The following is a 14,372-nucleotide window of genomic DNA, read 5'->3' as shown; positions in this document are numbered from 1 at the left end:
GTGACCCTGATGTATTTTCCTACTAACTTTACATTAGTTAGGTTGCAAAGCATTTATCAAATTACAAAACATCTGTAAGAAGTAATATCAGTTTAAGATCATAGAATCACAGAGTTGAAAGAGACCAAATGGGCCGCCTAGTCCAATCCCCTGACTTGCAAGGAAAGCACAAAGTACGTCAAACAGATGGTCTTCCAGCCTTTGTTAAAAAGGTGGGAGGACTGCATTTTATGTAGTTTAACAGGTTTTTAAAAGGTTTTAACTATGTATTTTAGCAAGTCCTGTGTTTAATTCTATTTTACTGTTTAGGTTTTAATTTATAGATGGTATTATTTTTAGTGCTAGTCCTTTGGGAGAGAAGAAAAAGGATATAAATACAAATAATAATTACAACATCAACGATAACATCATCATCAACAACAACATGGCTAGTATAGAATTAAAAACAGTGCAATTTCTCAGGTTACTATTCTGAAATATTATCTCAGTGTTTTTAATATACCTGTAGCCTTAGAAGATTCAGCGTAGCCACAGCCATACATTCTTTCTCCTGTGGAGGTGGCCAGTCAGAAGTGCCATCCATTCCTTCTGTTACTTGTCTAAGTAAAAGATCCAGTTGTTCAAATGTCATTGGGCAAACATCTACCACAAAAGGCACTCGTAAACCAATGGACCATTCGGAGCAAGATGACCAGGCAAAACTCTAAATAAAAAAACCAAAAAGCAAGTAATACACCACAAGCAAGGAGAAATACATTTGGAATTAAATGTATTTGAGAAATAAATCTCTTCATATTAACTAATAACTTTATTTATTATTTATTTATTTATTTGCTTTATTTCTATACCGCATTTTTCAGCCCAAACAGGCGACTCAATGCGGTTTACAAGGTACAAATTATCATAACAATGTCAGTGCAATTAAAAACACAACAAATGTAACAACAGGATCAACAACACCGATCCACAACAATTAACAAACAACATGAAACAAACATAGCGCCTCAGTGAAATCAGATCCGATCTCATAATCCTTGTGCCATTCCTATGTTCCATTTACCGTCTTCCTATGTTCGGTTGCGCTGTTTAACCAAACGCTTGTTCATAAAGCCAGGTCTTGACCTTTCTCCGAAACGCCAGCAACGATGGTGCCTATCTGATGTCCACCGGTAAGGCATTCCATAGCCGAGGGACCACCACTGAGAAGGCCCTGTCTCTCGTCCCCGCCAAGCGCGCCTGTGACGCAGGCGGGACCGAGAGCAGGGCCTCCCCAGACGATCTTAATGTTCTAGTCGGTTCATAGGTGGAGATGCGTTCGGAGAGGTAAATGGGGCCAGAACCGTTTAGGGCTTTATAGGCTAAAGCCAGTACCTTGAATTGTGCCCGGAAGCAGATTGGCAGCCAGTGGAGCTGGCTCAACAGAGGAGTGGTACGCTCCCTGAGTGCCGCTCCCGTTAGCAACCTGGCTGCCGAGCGCTGGACCATCTGAAGCTTCCGGGCAGTCTTCAAGGGCAACCCCACGTAGAGCGCGTTGCAGTAATCAATACGGGATGTAACCAGAGCGTGGACTACCGTGGCCAAGTCAGGCTTCCCAAGGTACGGGCGCAACTGGCGCACAAGTTTTAATTGTGCAAATGCTCCCCTGGACACCGCCGAAACTTGGGGTTCTAAGCTTAGCGAAGAGTCCAGGATCACACCCAAGCTGCGAACCTGCATCTTTAGGGGGAGTGTAACCCCGTCTAACACAGGCTGTAACCCTATACCCTGTTCGGCCCTTCGACTGACCAGGAGTGCCTCTGTCTTATCTGGATTCAATTTCAATTTGTTCGCCCTCATCCAGTCCGATACAGCGGCCAGACACCGGTTCAGGACCTGAACAGCCTCCTTAGTAGTGGGTGGAAAGGAGTGACAGAGTTGGACGTCATCTGCGTACAGATAACACCGCACCCCGAAACTCCGGATGATCTCTCCCAACGGCTTCATGTAGATGTTAAATAACATGGGGGACAATATAGAGCCCTGCGGAACCCCACAAGACAATGGTTGTGAGGTAGAGCAGTTGTCCCCCAGCACCACCTTCTGAGTACGATCCTCTAGGAAGGACCTGAGCCACTGCAGAACAGTGCCACCAAGGCCCATTCCCGCGAGGCGTCTCAGAAGGATACCGTGGTCGACAGTATCGAAGGCCGCTGAGAGGTCCAGCAGAACTAACAGGGACACACTCTAATAACTTTAGACGAATATCTAAGAAAACCCAACACTTTTTAGGAAGCAGAATTTCAGAGGAGGAATGAGGATTAAATGATTCCCTCTCACAAGATACTGCTCTGAACTTCAGCTTCTTGTCAATTTTTGCTTCCAGAATGTACCGTGCATTGTGTAAATTAACCTGAGGCCCACAGGCTACCTAATTTTTAAAAATGCCCTCTGAGCCATATATGGCTGATGTTTGCATTCTTAGGGTATTTGGCAAGTCTATCTTATAGAATCATAGAATCAAAGAGTTGGAAGAGACCTCATGGGCCATCCAGTCCAACCCCCTGCCAAGAAGCAGGAATATTGCATTCAAATCACCCCTGACAGATGGCCATCCAGCCTCTGTTTAAAAGCTTCCAAAGAAGGAACCTCCACCACACTCCGGGGCAGAGAGTTCCACTGCTGAACGGCTCTCACAGTCAGGAAGTTCTTCCTCATGTTCAGATGGAATCTCCTCTCTTGTAGTTTGAAGCCATTGTTCCGCGTCCTAGTCTCCAGGGAAGCAGAAAACAAGCTTGCTCCCTCCTCCCTGTGGCTTCCTCTCACATATTTATACATGGCTATCATATCCTCTCTCAGCCTTCTCTTCTTCAGGATAAACATGCCCAGCTCCTTAAGCCGCTCCTCATAGGGCTTGAAATCCAGACCCTTGATCATTTTAGTCGCTCTCCTCTGAACACATTCCAGCTTGTCAATATCTCTCTTGAATTGTGGTGCCCAGAATTGGACACAATATTCCAGGTGTGGTCTAACCAAAGCAGAATAGAGGGGTAGCATTACTTCCCTAGATCTAGACACTATGCTCCTATTGATGCAGGCCAAAATCCCATTGGCTTTTTTTGCCGCCACATCACATTGTTGGCTCATGTTTAACTTGTTGTCCACGAGGACTCCAAGATCTTTTTCACACGTACTGCTCTCAAGCCAGGCGTCCCCCATTCTGTATCTTTGCATTTCGTTTTTCCTGCCAAAGTGGAGTATCTTGCATTTGTCACTGTTGAACTTCATTTTGTTAATTTTGGACCATCTCTCTAATTTGTCAAAATCATTTTGAATCCTGCTCCTGTCCTCTGGAGTATTGGCTATCCCTCCCAATTTGGTGTCGTCTGCAAACTTGAGGATCCTGCCTTCTAACCCTTCATCTAAGTCATTAATAAAGATGTTGAACAGGACCGGGCCCAGGACGGAACCCTGAGGCACTCCGCTCGTCACTTCTTTCCAGGATGAAGAGGAAGCATTGGTGAGCACCCTCTGGGTTTGTCCATTTAACCAATTACAGATCCACCTCACCGTAGTTTTGCCTAGCCCACATTGGACTAGTTTCCTTGCCAGAAGGTCATGGGGGACCTTGTCGAAGGCCTTAGTGAAATCCAGGTACGCTACATCCACGGCACTCCCCGCATCTACCCAGCTTGTAACTCTATCGAAAAAAGAGATCAGATTAGTCTGGCATGACTTGTTTTTGATAAATCCATGTTGACTATTAGAAATGACCGCATTTGTTTCTAAGTGTTTGCACACCACTTCCTTAACAATCTTTTCCAGAATCTTGCCCGGTATCGACATGAGGCTGACCAGACAGTAGTTGTTTGAGTCGTCCTTTTTTCCCTTTTTGAAGATTGGGACCACATTGGCCCTCCTCCAATCTGCTGGAACTTCTCCTGTTCTCCAAGAACTCTCAAAGATGGTTGCCAATGGTTCCGAAATGACTTCCGCTAGTTCCTTCAATACTCTTGGGTGTAGTTGATCTGGCCCTGGGGACTTGAACTCATTTAGAGCGGCCAGGTATTCCTGTATGACTTGTTTCCCAATTTGGAGTTGGATGTCCTCAAATCCCTCATCCACTCCATCTTGCTGAGGTTGAAGATGACTTTCTTTTTGTGATAAGACCGAGGCAAAGAAGGTATTTAGTAGTTCTGCCTTTTCCCTATCCCCTGTCAGCATTGCCCCATCTTCTCCTCGAAGAGGCCCTATCGCCTCCTTGTTTTTCCTTTTTCTACTGACATAAGAAAAGAATCCCTTTTTATTGTTTTTAATGTCCCTGGCAAGCCTGAGCTCGTTTTGTGCTTTAGCCTTGCGGACCTTTTCCCTACAGGTGTTGGCTATTTGTTTGAATTCTTCTTTGGTGATTTCTCCCTTTTTCCAGTTCTTGTGCATGTCTCTTTTGTGTCTCAGCACAGTTAGAAGTTCTTTGGACAACCATTCTGGCTTCTTTGCACTTGTCCTATTTTTTCTTTTTGTTGGCACAGTTTGCAACTGCGCCTTGAGTATTTCACTCTTGAAAAACTCCCATCCATCCGTAACTCCCTTGTCTTTTAGTATCTGTGTTTATGGAATGCTGCTCAGTGTTTCCTTCATTTTTTGGAAATCAGCTCTCCTAAAGTCCAAAATGCGGGTTTGACTTGTCTTCGTTTTGGCCTTCCTTTGTACCTCAAATTGCAGGAGCACATGGTCACTTGCCCCTAAGGATCCTACCACTTCGACCGCATCGATCAGGTCCTCCGCATTTGTTAGGATGAGATCAAGAGTAGCCAATCCCCTTGTTGCCTCTTCTACCTTCTGGACCATGAAATTGTCTGCAAGGCAAGCGAGGAATTTGTTGGACTTTGTACTCTTGGCCGAGCTTGTTTTCCAGCAAATATCGGGATAGTTGAAATCGCCCATGACTACTACATCTCTTCTCTGTGCCTGTTTGGTCAACTGTTGGCAGAAGACTTCATCAAGTTCTTCCTCCTGGCTTGGAGGTCTGTAGTAGACTCCTACAACAAGATCTTTTTGAGTCCCAGTTCCCTTGATTCTTATCCAGATGCTTTCAAGCTGGTTTCCCGGATTGCTGTCATGCATTTCTTCTGCAGCATAAGAGTTTTTGACATATAAGGCTACTCCGCCTCGTCTCCCCTTTGTTCGGTTTCTGTGAAAGAGGTTATAGCCCTCGATGTCTACATTCCAGCGATAGGAGTCATCCCACCAGGTTTCAGTGATGCCTATGATATCATATTTGTGGTGTTGTGCTAAAAGTTGGAGTTCGTCATGTTTATTTCCCATACTCTGTGCATTAGTGTAAAGACATGTGAGCCCCTGAGATCTTCCCCTGAGCTGTTTAATTGGGATTATTGTGCTTTCGGTACTTGGTCCTTTTTGTGTTTGTGCAGCCCTCCGTTTAGCCTTCTGGCGGTTCCCTGACATTGTGGGTAAAGTAGTGTTCACAAGGCTGTTGTCCCCCTCCCCCAGTGGGCCTAGTTTAAAGTGCGCCTAATGAGGTTTGCGAGTCTGTGAGCAAAAAGGAGTTTTCCTACTTGTGTGAGATGCACCCCATCCCTTGCTAGTAGGCCATCCTCCTGGAAAAGCAGGCCATGGTCAAGGAAGCTAAAGCGTTCCTCCTGACACCATTTTCTAAGCCAGTTATTGACCTGTACTATTTTTCTGGCCCTTGTAGGACCATGTTTTATGACTGGGAGGAGGGATGAAAAGACCACCTGTACATTACATTGCTTTAGCTTTGTTCCTAGAGCTCGAAAATCATTTGTGATCTTTTGAAAAGTATGCCTAGCAGTATCATTGGTTCCTACATGAATCAACATGAGGGGAGGACGGTGATGGGGCTTGAGGAGCCTGGTGAGCCTCTGAGTGATATGGTGTATTTTTGCCCCCAGTAGGCAGCATATTTCTCGAGCCATTCCATCCGGCTGTTCTCAGACTGGTAGTGGTTCAAAATGATCCAGAGTACGGAAAGTCAAGATGTAACCACAGATCCAATTGAACTTTTCAGACTCAGCCTGTACTTGAACTCACTAACTCATTCCTCCAAATTTTTGCAATGGGGTAATTCCTAAACTGGTTATTCTCAACTTCATTCAGTGAAGAAAAACAATACCTATATATATTCTGCCATAAAGGAAAAAATAGTATAGAGAAAAAGATTAAAAACATAACCTGCAGAGAAAGAGATATGAACTAAACCAACACAGAACTGCTCTAGAGCAGGACTGCAGGTTCTCTTCTATGTAATATACAGAAGGAACAAGTCATAGCATTCAAAGCTCTGTGTAGTTAAATCTTTGTTGGCCATCAATGATGTTGACTAAATGTTCCTCCCAAAATTACAACAGAAGCTAACAAGCATTCTGAGGAAAATTAGAATTTTAAAAATCCAGTGTTTAGAGGAGGGGAAATATGACACAGGAGAAAGAAAGAAAGCTCACTGAAGTTAAATATGTAAAGAAACTTCAAAGATAAAAATGTATAATATTAAAAATATATAAGAAGCATGGTTATGTCATATAAACAATGGTCCAATCCTGCATTCTGAAACAATGCAAAAAATAAAGAAATAGAAGAGATACAGAAACCATAAAGTTATAGCAGAAACCTACCTGGGCCGGCCCACAAGCAACGCCAACAATATGCTTAGAATCTAATCCAGGAAGAGGAGTAGGGTCAGGTTTAGTGATCCTCAGAGTGTCAAAATGCTGGCATTGATCATTGCTTCCCCAGCTGTACACTTCACTATCTTCTGTGAGAGCTAAACAGTGGGTAGATCCCGCTACTACATCTATCACTTTTTCCCCTTGGGAGAAAACACACAAAATGGCAATTTATCACTCTATACAAAAAGAGAAGAATTTTAACTCTGCTCTTGAAAACAGTTTCATAATAAGAGAAGTTTTCATAATAAGTAATGTATATGAAATGCATCTTGCAAAGTTGAGTTTGTTCCCATTTTAACAGGTGTTTCGAATTCTGCCTTTTAGAAATCTTCAACAATTATAAACAAAATAGCCCTGGGAGAACAAGCAAAGGCTTAAGGACATAAGCCCAGTATCACTTCTGTTTTCAAGTAATTGGTACAGAGACACTGCTAACTTCTGATCCTGGAGACAGTATACAGCAATTATCATAACCAGCATCACTAATAATTTTATCCTTTGTGGATTGATCTAATCCCTTTTTAACACCACCTAAGACGTTAGCAATCACCATATCTTCTGATAGTGAATATCTAGTTTAACTATGTGCAGTGTAACGAAGCATTCTGTTTTGTCCGTCTTAATCCCTTAATCTTTTATAGCTTCACTGGATGGCTCAAGTTTCTAGTAGTATGACAGAAGAAGAATAAACTCTCTCTATGCCATCCTTAGCACTAAAGATAGGGAAAATGCAGTACCCCACAGCCATTTGACCATTTTCCAGTGTCATCCCTACACCCCAAATTTTAAATCTTCCTTTAAAAAACACTCTTTTTTTTTCAAAGGACCCCACCTCAATTTTGTTATGTTCCCTGTCCCCCAGGATCCATTTCAGGCCAAGGAGATGTCTGTTTTTAATAGGAAATCACTGTTAAGGTGACATAAAGGAGAATTTAGAGCTATAAACTTCCAATAAATCATTAAAATAATTCAGGAATGCATCCTCAGCTCCTGGCAGTGGCCCACTCCTGATCTACACGATCGTAATACAGTTCTGCACCCACTTTTATTTAAATAAATAAAAAATTTCAAACATTTTAATTACCCCCCCCCAAATCACTTTGATGGTCTCTTTCTGCACAATAATAACTTTATTCTTATACCTTGCCACCATCTCCCGGAAGGGACTAGGGGTGGCTTACAATTGGGACCAAGCCCAAAATGTACAAAAAAATTCGCCAACAAAAACAAAAACACAGTTTAAAACATAATAACATATGACAGTCAATTATAACACAATAAAAAGAGCAAGGGATAAAAAAAAGTGTTAAAGCTATATCAAATCAACTCAGCAACCAGTGACCTGGAATATAAGGACATGATCAGACCGGGGGAGGGGGGGAGGGGGGGGCTGGGCATAGATATGTGCAAAAAACAGACAGTGAGGCCAGGGTCAGGGGTAAAGTGCTGAGTACAACCTTATTGGTAAATTGACCTGGACATTCATGGACAGGGGCTAACTGGAACATCCACAACAATATCCCTTTAATGATCTTGCATTAAAGATCTTGCATAGAAGAACTAACCATAATATTCTAAAAGTGATTGCAACAGGGATTTTCCTGAACGTGTTTTGATACTGGCAGGTTTTTTTTTCCTGATTGATTTCCTAATAAGCCTTAGCATGGAATTCACCATTTTCACAACTGTCCAATGTTAGATGAGATTTTTCACTCAACAATTCCACCTATCAAAAAATCAAGGTCTCTTTTTCTTGGTTAGGAACTCCCAATTTGGTGAGATTCTTTCATATCCATCACAATCCTTTTTTTCTCATTTATATTACTGTAAAGAATTTGGAGTTGTCAGAAAGCGTGACAGTCTCTCTATTTATCCCTAATTCCAAGCCATCTTAAAGCCCTAACTTTAATATTGATGCACAGGAATTGCAATGTTTATATCAACCCATTACTAGAGTTGTTTAATCTTTTCTTCTTTATGTTACACTTCATCTCTCCTCTAAATCATGACTACTAAGCTTGCTTTAGAATATGGCAATATGTATCTACTGCATTCACATTTTGTAAGATTACCTTTAATAATTTCATAGATTTGACTGGAAAAAGCATTAACTGACTTCCTAGAAGTTGCAAAGTGTTGTGTTGACTCAACACATACCTTGTAAACCTTCCAGGAGTTTGGGATATCTGACATGTTCTTCTGTTCCATGCCCAAGCCTCTGATTGTCACCTTTCCCCCAAGAGTAGACCTGCCCGTCTTTCGTTAGAGCAACTGAGAATTGGCTGCCACAGGATACTTTGACTATATCCAAGTCCTGAAGTTTTTCTATCAACTTGGGAGTTTTGCAACCATCGCTGCCACCTCTTCCTAGCTTCCCATAATCTCCATCGCCCCAAGACCACACCTGACCTGGAAAAGAGATCCCATTCATAATTGTAACAGACGCAGCAGCAACATTCAAGTACAAAACAAACTGAAGGCAGAAAAGGAAACATAAGAATTTCTTTAAAACTTGGCAAAGCAAATGTTTTTGTTTTCCATTTAGAAATGGAAAAGAATTGACAAATATTTTTCAAGATCAAAAGTAAATTTGATTATATAATACCCAGGAATTAGTCTTATTCCTTTAAATGTTGAATTGGACAAAGTAAAAAAAAATCTTAAACTAAATCGTAGCCACAACTGCCATGATATACACATATAACACACTCATGTTAGAGTATGCTTAAACACGTTTACATTAATAAATGCTTTTATGAATCCTGTTTTTTCCTAGATCAGGCCTGCACAATCTGTGGCCCTCCAGTGTTTGGGACTCTGACATCCAGAAGCCTTAGCCAGCTTATCAAATGGCCAGGAATTCTTGGAGCCGAAGTCCCAAACACCTGAAGGACCACAGGTTGTGTAGCACCTGTCCTAGATGAATCTGTCCATCTCTTATGATCTCTGACCGAGGCCATCTTGCATGCTCTCACCGAAAGAAGATTATCTAGGACAGGCACTTATTTGTGGCAGAACCCTAATTTAGGAAATCCTGCATTACAGAGGCAATACAGCCTCTCCACAGAACAACTGATATTATTTATGCTGCACCACAGGGAATGTTGGTTCTTATGGCCAAAAAAGTGTCTTATAAAAATTTTAATACATTTTTAAAAGATGAAATTAACAACTGTTCAACTTAGTATACAAATCCAATAGGAATTAGAAAATGTAGAGGAACAGATCCGTAATTATCTCAACTGGAATATCCCAACTTCATAATGCATTGGTTGTGTCACTAACCATTTTCAGTAACAGCAAGAGTCTGTGCATCACCACTCCCACATGATACATCAATGACCTTCAGTCCTTTCAGCCCAGTAACCAACATTGGGATTGTTTGATCTTCACTGGAGCCTTCAAAACAAAAATGAGATGCCTTTTTCAATCAGACAAATTAAAATGCTGTGATTTTATAACATAAAAACTAAGGGAGCTAAAGTAAACATACCATGACCCAGTCTGCCATAATTCCCTCGACCCCAAGTATACAATTCTCCTTCAGCTGTGATTGCAGCACTATATGTACTTCCACACGCAATATGTACAACATGTTTTCCAGCCTGTTTCCCAGACAAAGCAGAAATCATCTTCGGTTCTTCTAAAGGTCTATGGAGGTAGGAAGCAAGATAGTATAAAGTGAGAATAATAAATTGGCCATATAAATGATGTGATGTTGCTGTATGCCTTCAAGTAATTTCTGACTTATAGTGATCCTTAAGATGAACCTATCACGGTTCTCTAGGCAGGATTTGTTCTGGGGAGGTTTCTCTTTGCCCTCCTCCCATACTGACAGAGTGCAATTACCCAAAGTCACCAAGTGAGATTTCATGGCCAAGTGGGATTTTAACCTTGTTCTCCAGAATCATGGTCCAATGTGCAAACCATGACTCCAAATTGCCTGATATTGGAGGAATATATTAAGTATACAACATGTACATAATGCCAATGGTGTTTTTTAAAGCTTCCAGACCCTGAAGAAGTCTACCAATAGACTGTTGTTCATTCGTTCAGTCGTCTCCAACTCTTCGTGACCTCATGGACCAGTCCACGCCAGAGCTACCTGTCGGCCGTCACCACCCCCAGCTCCTTCAAGGTCAGTCCAGTCACTTCAAGGATGCCATCCATCCATCTTGCCCTTGGTCGGCCCCTCTTCCTTTTGCCTTCCACTTTCCCCAGCATCATTGTCTTCTCTAGGCTTTCCTGTCTCCTCATGATGTGGCCAAAGTACTTCAACTTTGTCTCTAGTATCCTTCCCTCCAGTAAGCAGCCAGGCTTTATTTCCTGGAGGATGGACTGGTTGGATCTTCTCGCAGTCCAAGGCACTCTCAGAACTTTCCTCCAACACCACAGCTCAAAAGCATCGATCTTCCTTCGCTCAGCCTTCCCTAAGGTCCAGCTCTCACATCCGTAGGTTACTACAGGGAATACCATGGCTTTGACTAGGCGGATCTTTGTTGCCAGTCTGATGTCTCTACTCTTTACTATTTTATCGAGACTGGACATTGCTCTCCTCCCAAGAAGTAAGCGTCTTCTGATTTCCTGGCCACAGTCTGCATCTGCAGTAATCTTTGCGCCTAGAAATACAAAGTCTGTCACGGCCTCCACATTTTCTCCCTCTATTTCCCAGTTGTCAATAATTCTTGTTGCCATAATCTTGGGGGTTTTTTTATGTTTAGCTGCAACCCAGCTTTTGCGCTTTCTTCTTTCACCTTGATTAGAAGGCTCCTCAGCTCCTCCTCGCTTTCAGCCATCAGAGTGGTGTCATCTGCATATCTGAGGTTGTTAATGTTTCTTCCAGTAATTTTCACCCCAGCTTTGCATTCATCCAGCCCCGCACATCGCATGATGTGTTCTGCATACAAGTTAAAAAGGTTGGGTGAGAGTATGCAGCCTTGCCGTACGCCTTTCCCAATCTTGAACCAGTCTGTTGTTCCGTGGTCAGTTCTTACTGTTGCTACTTGGTCCTTGTACAAATTCCTCAGGAGAGAGACAAGGTGGCTTGGGATGCCCATCCCACCAAGAACTTGCCACAATTTATTATGATCCACACAGTCAAAGGCTTTAGAATAGTCAATGAAGCAGAAATAGATGTTTTTCTGAAACTCCCTGCCTTTCTCCATTATCCAGTGGATATTGGCAATCTGGTCTCTCGTTCCTCTGCCTTTTCTAAACCCAGCTTGAACATCTGGCAACTCTCGCTCCATGTATTGCTGGAGTCTTCCTTGCAGGATCTTGAGCATTACCTTACTGGCATGAGAAATAAGGGCCACCGTACGGAAGTTGGAGCAGTCTTTTGCATTTCCCTTTTTTGGTATGAGGATATAAGTTGATTTTTTCCAGTCTGATGGCCATTCTTGTGTTTTCCATATTTGCTGGCATATGGCATGCATCACCTTGACAGCATCATCTTTTAAGATTTTAAACAGTTCAGCTGGGATCCCGTCATCTCCTGCTGCCTTGTTGTTAGCAATGCTTCTTAAGGCCCATTCCACCAATAGACTAGCTGATACCTTTTTCTTGTCCTATGCTCCTCCAAACCAGCAAAAAAGTTCTATTTACCAGGGCGTTTCAAAATGATGGACCCAATTTCAAAGAGGTATATTTCACAAAGACAACATGTTAAAATTACACAAAAAGTTACAGATGGTTTTATGAGTTATCAAGTGTTACTAACCATTTTGAGAGTCAGAAACAACTCTAAAAAATAACAAAGAATATCTCATTAGGCCTTATATTGTGGGGTCCCCATCTTGCGCATGACTGAGGCTAGGTGCTCTTTGTGCACTAGGAGAGACATCTAGCAGTAATCATTTGAAACTCTACGCACCACCTTTTCAGGTGATAAGAGCTTCATTCTTGGGCAGTTCATGGTTGCAGAGATAAAGTGATTTCTAACTGGGTCCATCATTTTTGAAACACACTGAACTATTTACCAAGTATTTTAGTGCTTAAAATGTTTTGTTTACTCAGGATACAGCTATCATAGTGTAGCAAAACATCATAATAGGATGAATGGGTGACATTTTTTTTTCATTTTTTATGCCTCATTTAAATGCCCAAGCTTCCAAATATTAGGATAGTGATCCATCAGGAATCAAATATTATGCTAGTTTCAAGACTGGCGTTAGCTCTCTTTAAGACTAGTGCTTCTATATCTTAAAGATCAATAGTCATCAAAATTACAGGGCATCTACACAACTGCCAATTTTGAATGTTGAACATAAAATATAAAAGAAAACTGGGTCACAAAAATAGTAAGCAAAATGCAAGTTTTAAAAATTCATAGTAGATTCAAAACACACCATTCTATTTGATTTAATTTCACTATGCAAGTGACACTGTGGAAACAAATAATAATTTGAGATTTTAAAATGGATTTCCAGTGGTTGCTACACAGCAATTGGCCCTTACTAAACACCCATTACATGATATAGTGAGGAGGAAACACATTTAACTGCTAGTCTTAGAAGAACCAGATTCTAAGATACATACACAGTATCTCCGTGGCCCAGTCGCCCACCATCTCCACAACCCCAAGAGAAAACCTCGCCAGTTGCTGCCAGAGCAAGATAATGATGGCCATCAGAATGCGCTGCAATCTTAACAATGTTCCTTGAAGCAAGACTCTGCACTAGTTGTGGTCCCTGTATTGAACACACAAACAATTACAATATTAGTCTTGCCGAAAGATGGAAATACAATCAAAATGACACACAATGTAGGAAAGTCATGTTCATCTTCACTGATTTTGTAAAGATTTAAAATCATTCCAGGTGGCATGACGGAATGGTTTATTTTGTCTTCTTCCTCTTCACAACTAAAGTATAATCTCTGCAATCCCCAAATCAATATTAATTCTAAATATATGATTTTAAGAGTTAAAAAATAGATTTGTAATCACCTCTCTCATGTTTCATCTAGATTGGTCTTTCTAATAAAAAATCCTAACACCTTCATTGGACAATAAGAACTTTATAACAATGTTTTCTTAAACAAATTGTAAAGATAGAAATAGTAAGCAGGCCACACTAAAAAAATTATATATATGGGTTTCCTACTGCAATCATAGCTCTGTAACAAAAACATTGGTTTAACAAGACATCAAACATCAATGAGATATCATTAAAATATATTGGGAAGTGAGTAGAAGCCACCTACCAGTGTATCACTATTATATGCTTGTGTGTAAACACGTCCATTTCTAGATAAAATTAAAAAGCGCTTCTCTGCACAAGCAATCTGCGTAACTCCAAGATTGGCAAGTCCTTCACACTGAATTGGACCACTCACATTGGCATAATATTTCCATCCAATTAAGCCCCATGCTATGACTTCTTGTAAAGAGCCCTGAAAGAAAATTATTTCTTTCAAAAAGTAACATCTAATATCTTCATTTAGAATGCATTAGAATCACTGACAATTATGTTAGCACAATAAATGTTTCATCTTGCACCAGATTTATACACACAAAACCTATAGTAGAAAGTTCTACAGATATCTAGAAGAGAGTAAGAGAAATGAAGCAACGATTTCCAAGCGTTATGTGCAGTTACAACATGACAGAAAGCTCAGAATTTATCTCTTGTGTCAATATTTGTTTTAAACATGCTGTGGGACCAAGCCTTTGGGACAGTTCACTATGGC

At 41.3% G+C, this 14,372-nt stretch overlaps 1 protein-coding gene across 3 annotated transcripts in view; it reads right to left on the bottom strand.

Annotated features, from left to right (window-relative positions):
- The window catches only part of HERC2 (HECT and RLD domain containing E3 ubiquitin protein ligase 2), a 128,437-nt gene that overhangs the window by 81,534 nt on the left and 32,531 nt on the right, over nt 1-14,372 (bottom strand). For all 3 annotated transcript variants that reach the window (XM_060769817.2, XM_060769818.2, XM_060769819.2), the window contains exons 11-17: nt 13,887-14,075; nt 13,221-13,372; nt 10,177-10,334; nt 9,969-10,082; nt 8,841-9,092; nt 6,630-6,823; nt 503-703 (exon numbers count right to left, since the gene is read on the bottom strand). In XM_060769817.2, coding sequence (XP_060625800.2) covers nt 503-703; nt 6,630-6,823; nt 8,841-9,092; nt 9,969-10,082; nt 10,177-10,334; nt 13,221-13,372; nt 13,887-14,075 — 1,260 coding nt within the window. The remainder of the gene's footprint in view (nt 1-502; nt 704-6,629; nt 6,824-8,840; nt 9,093-9,968; nt 10,083-10,176; nt 10,335-13,220; nt 13,373-13,886; nt 14,076-14,372) is intronic.

This window comes from Anolis sagrei, chromosome 3 (genome assembly GCF_037176765.1).
Source record: "Anolis sagrei isolate rAnoSag1 chromosome 3, rAnoSag1.mat, whole genome shotgun sequence".
NCBI lineage: Eukaryota > Metazoa > Chordata > Lepidosauria > Squamata > Dactyloidae > Anolis > Anolis sagrei.
Note: the sequence above shows the minus strand (reverse complement) of the source record. Positions and strands in the feature narration are given on the sequence as shown.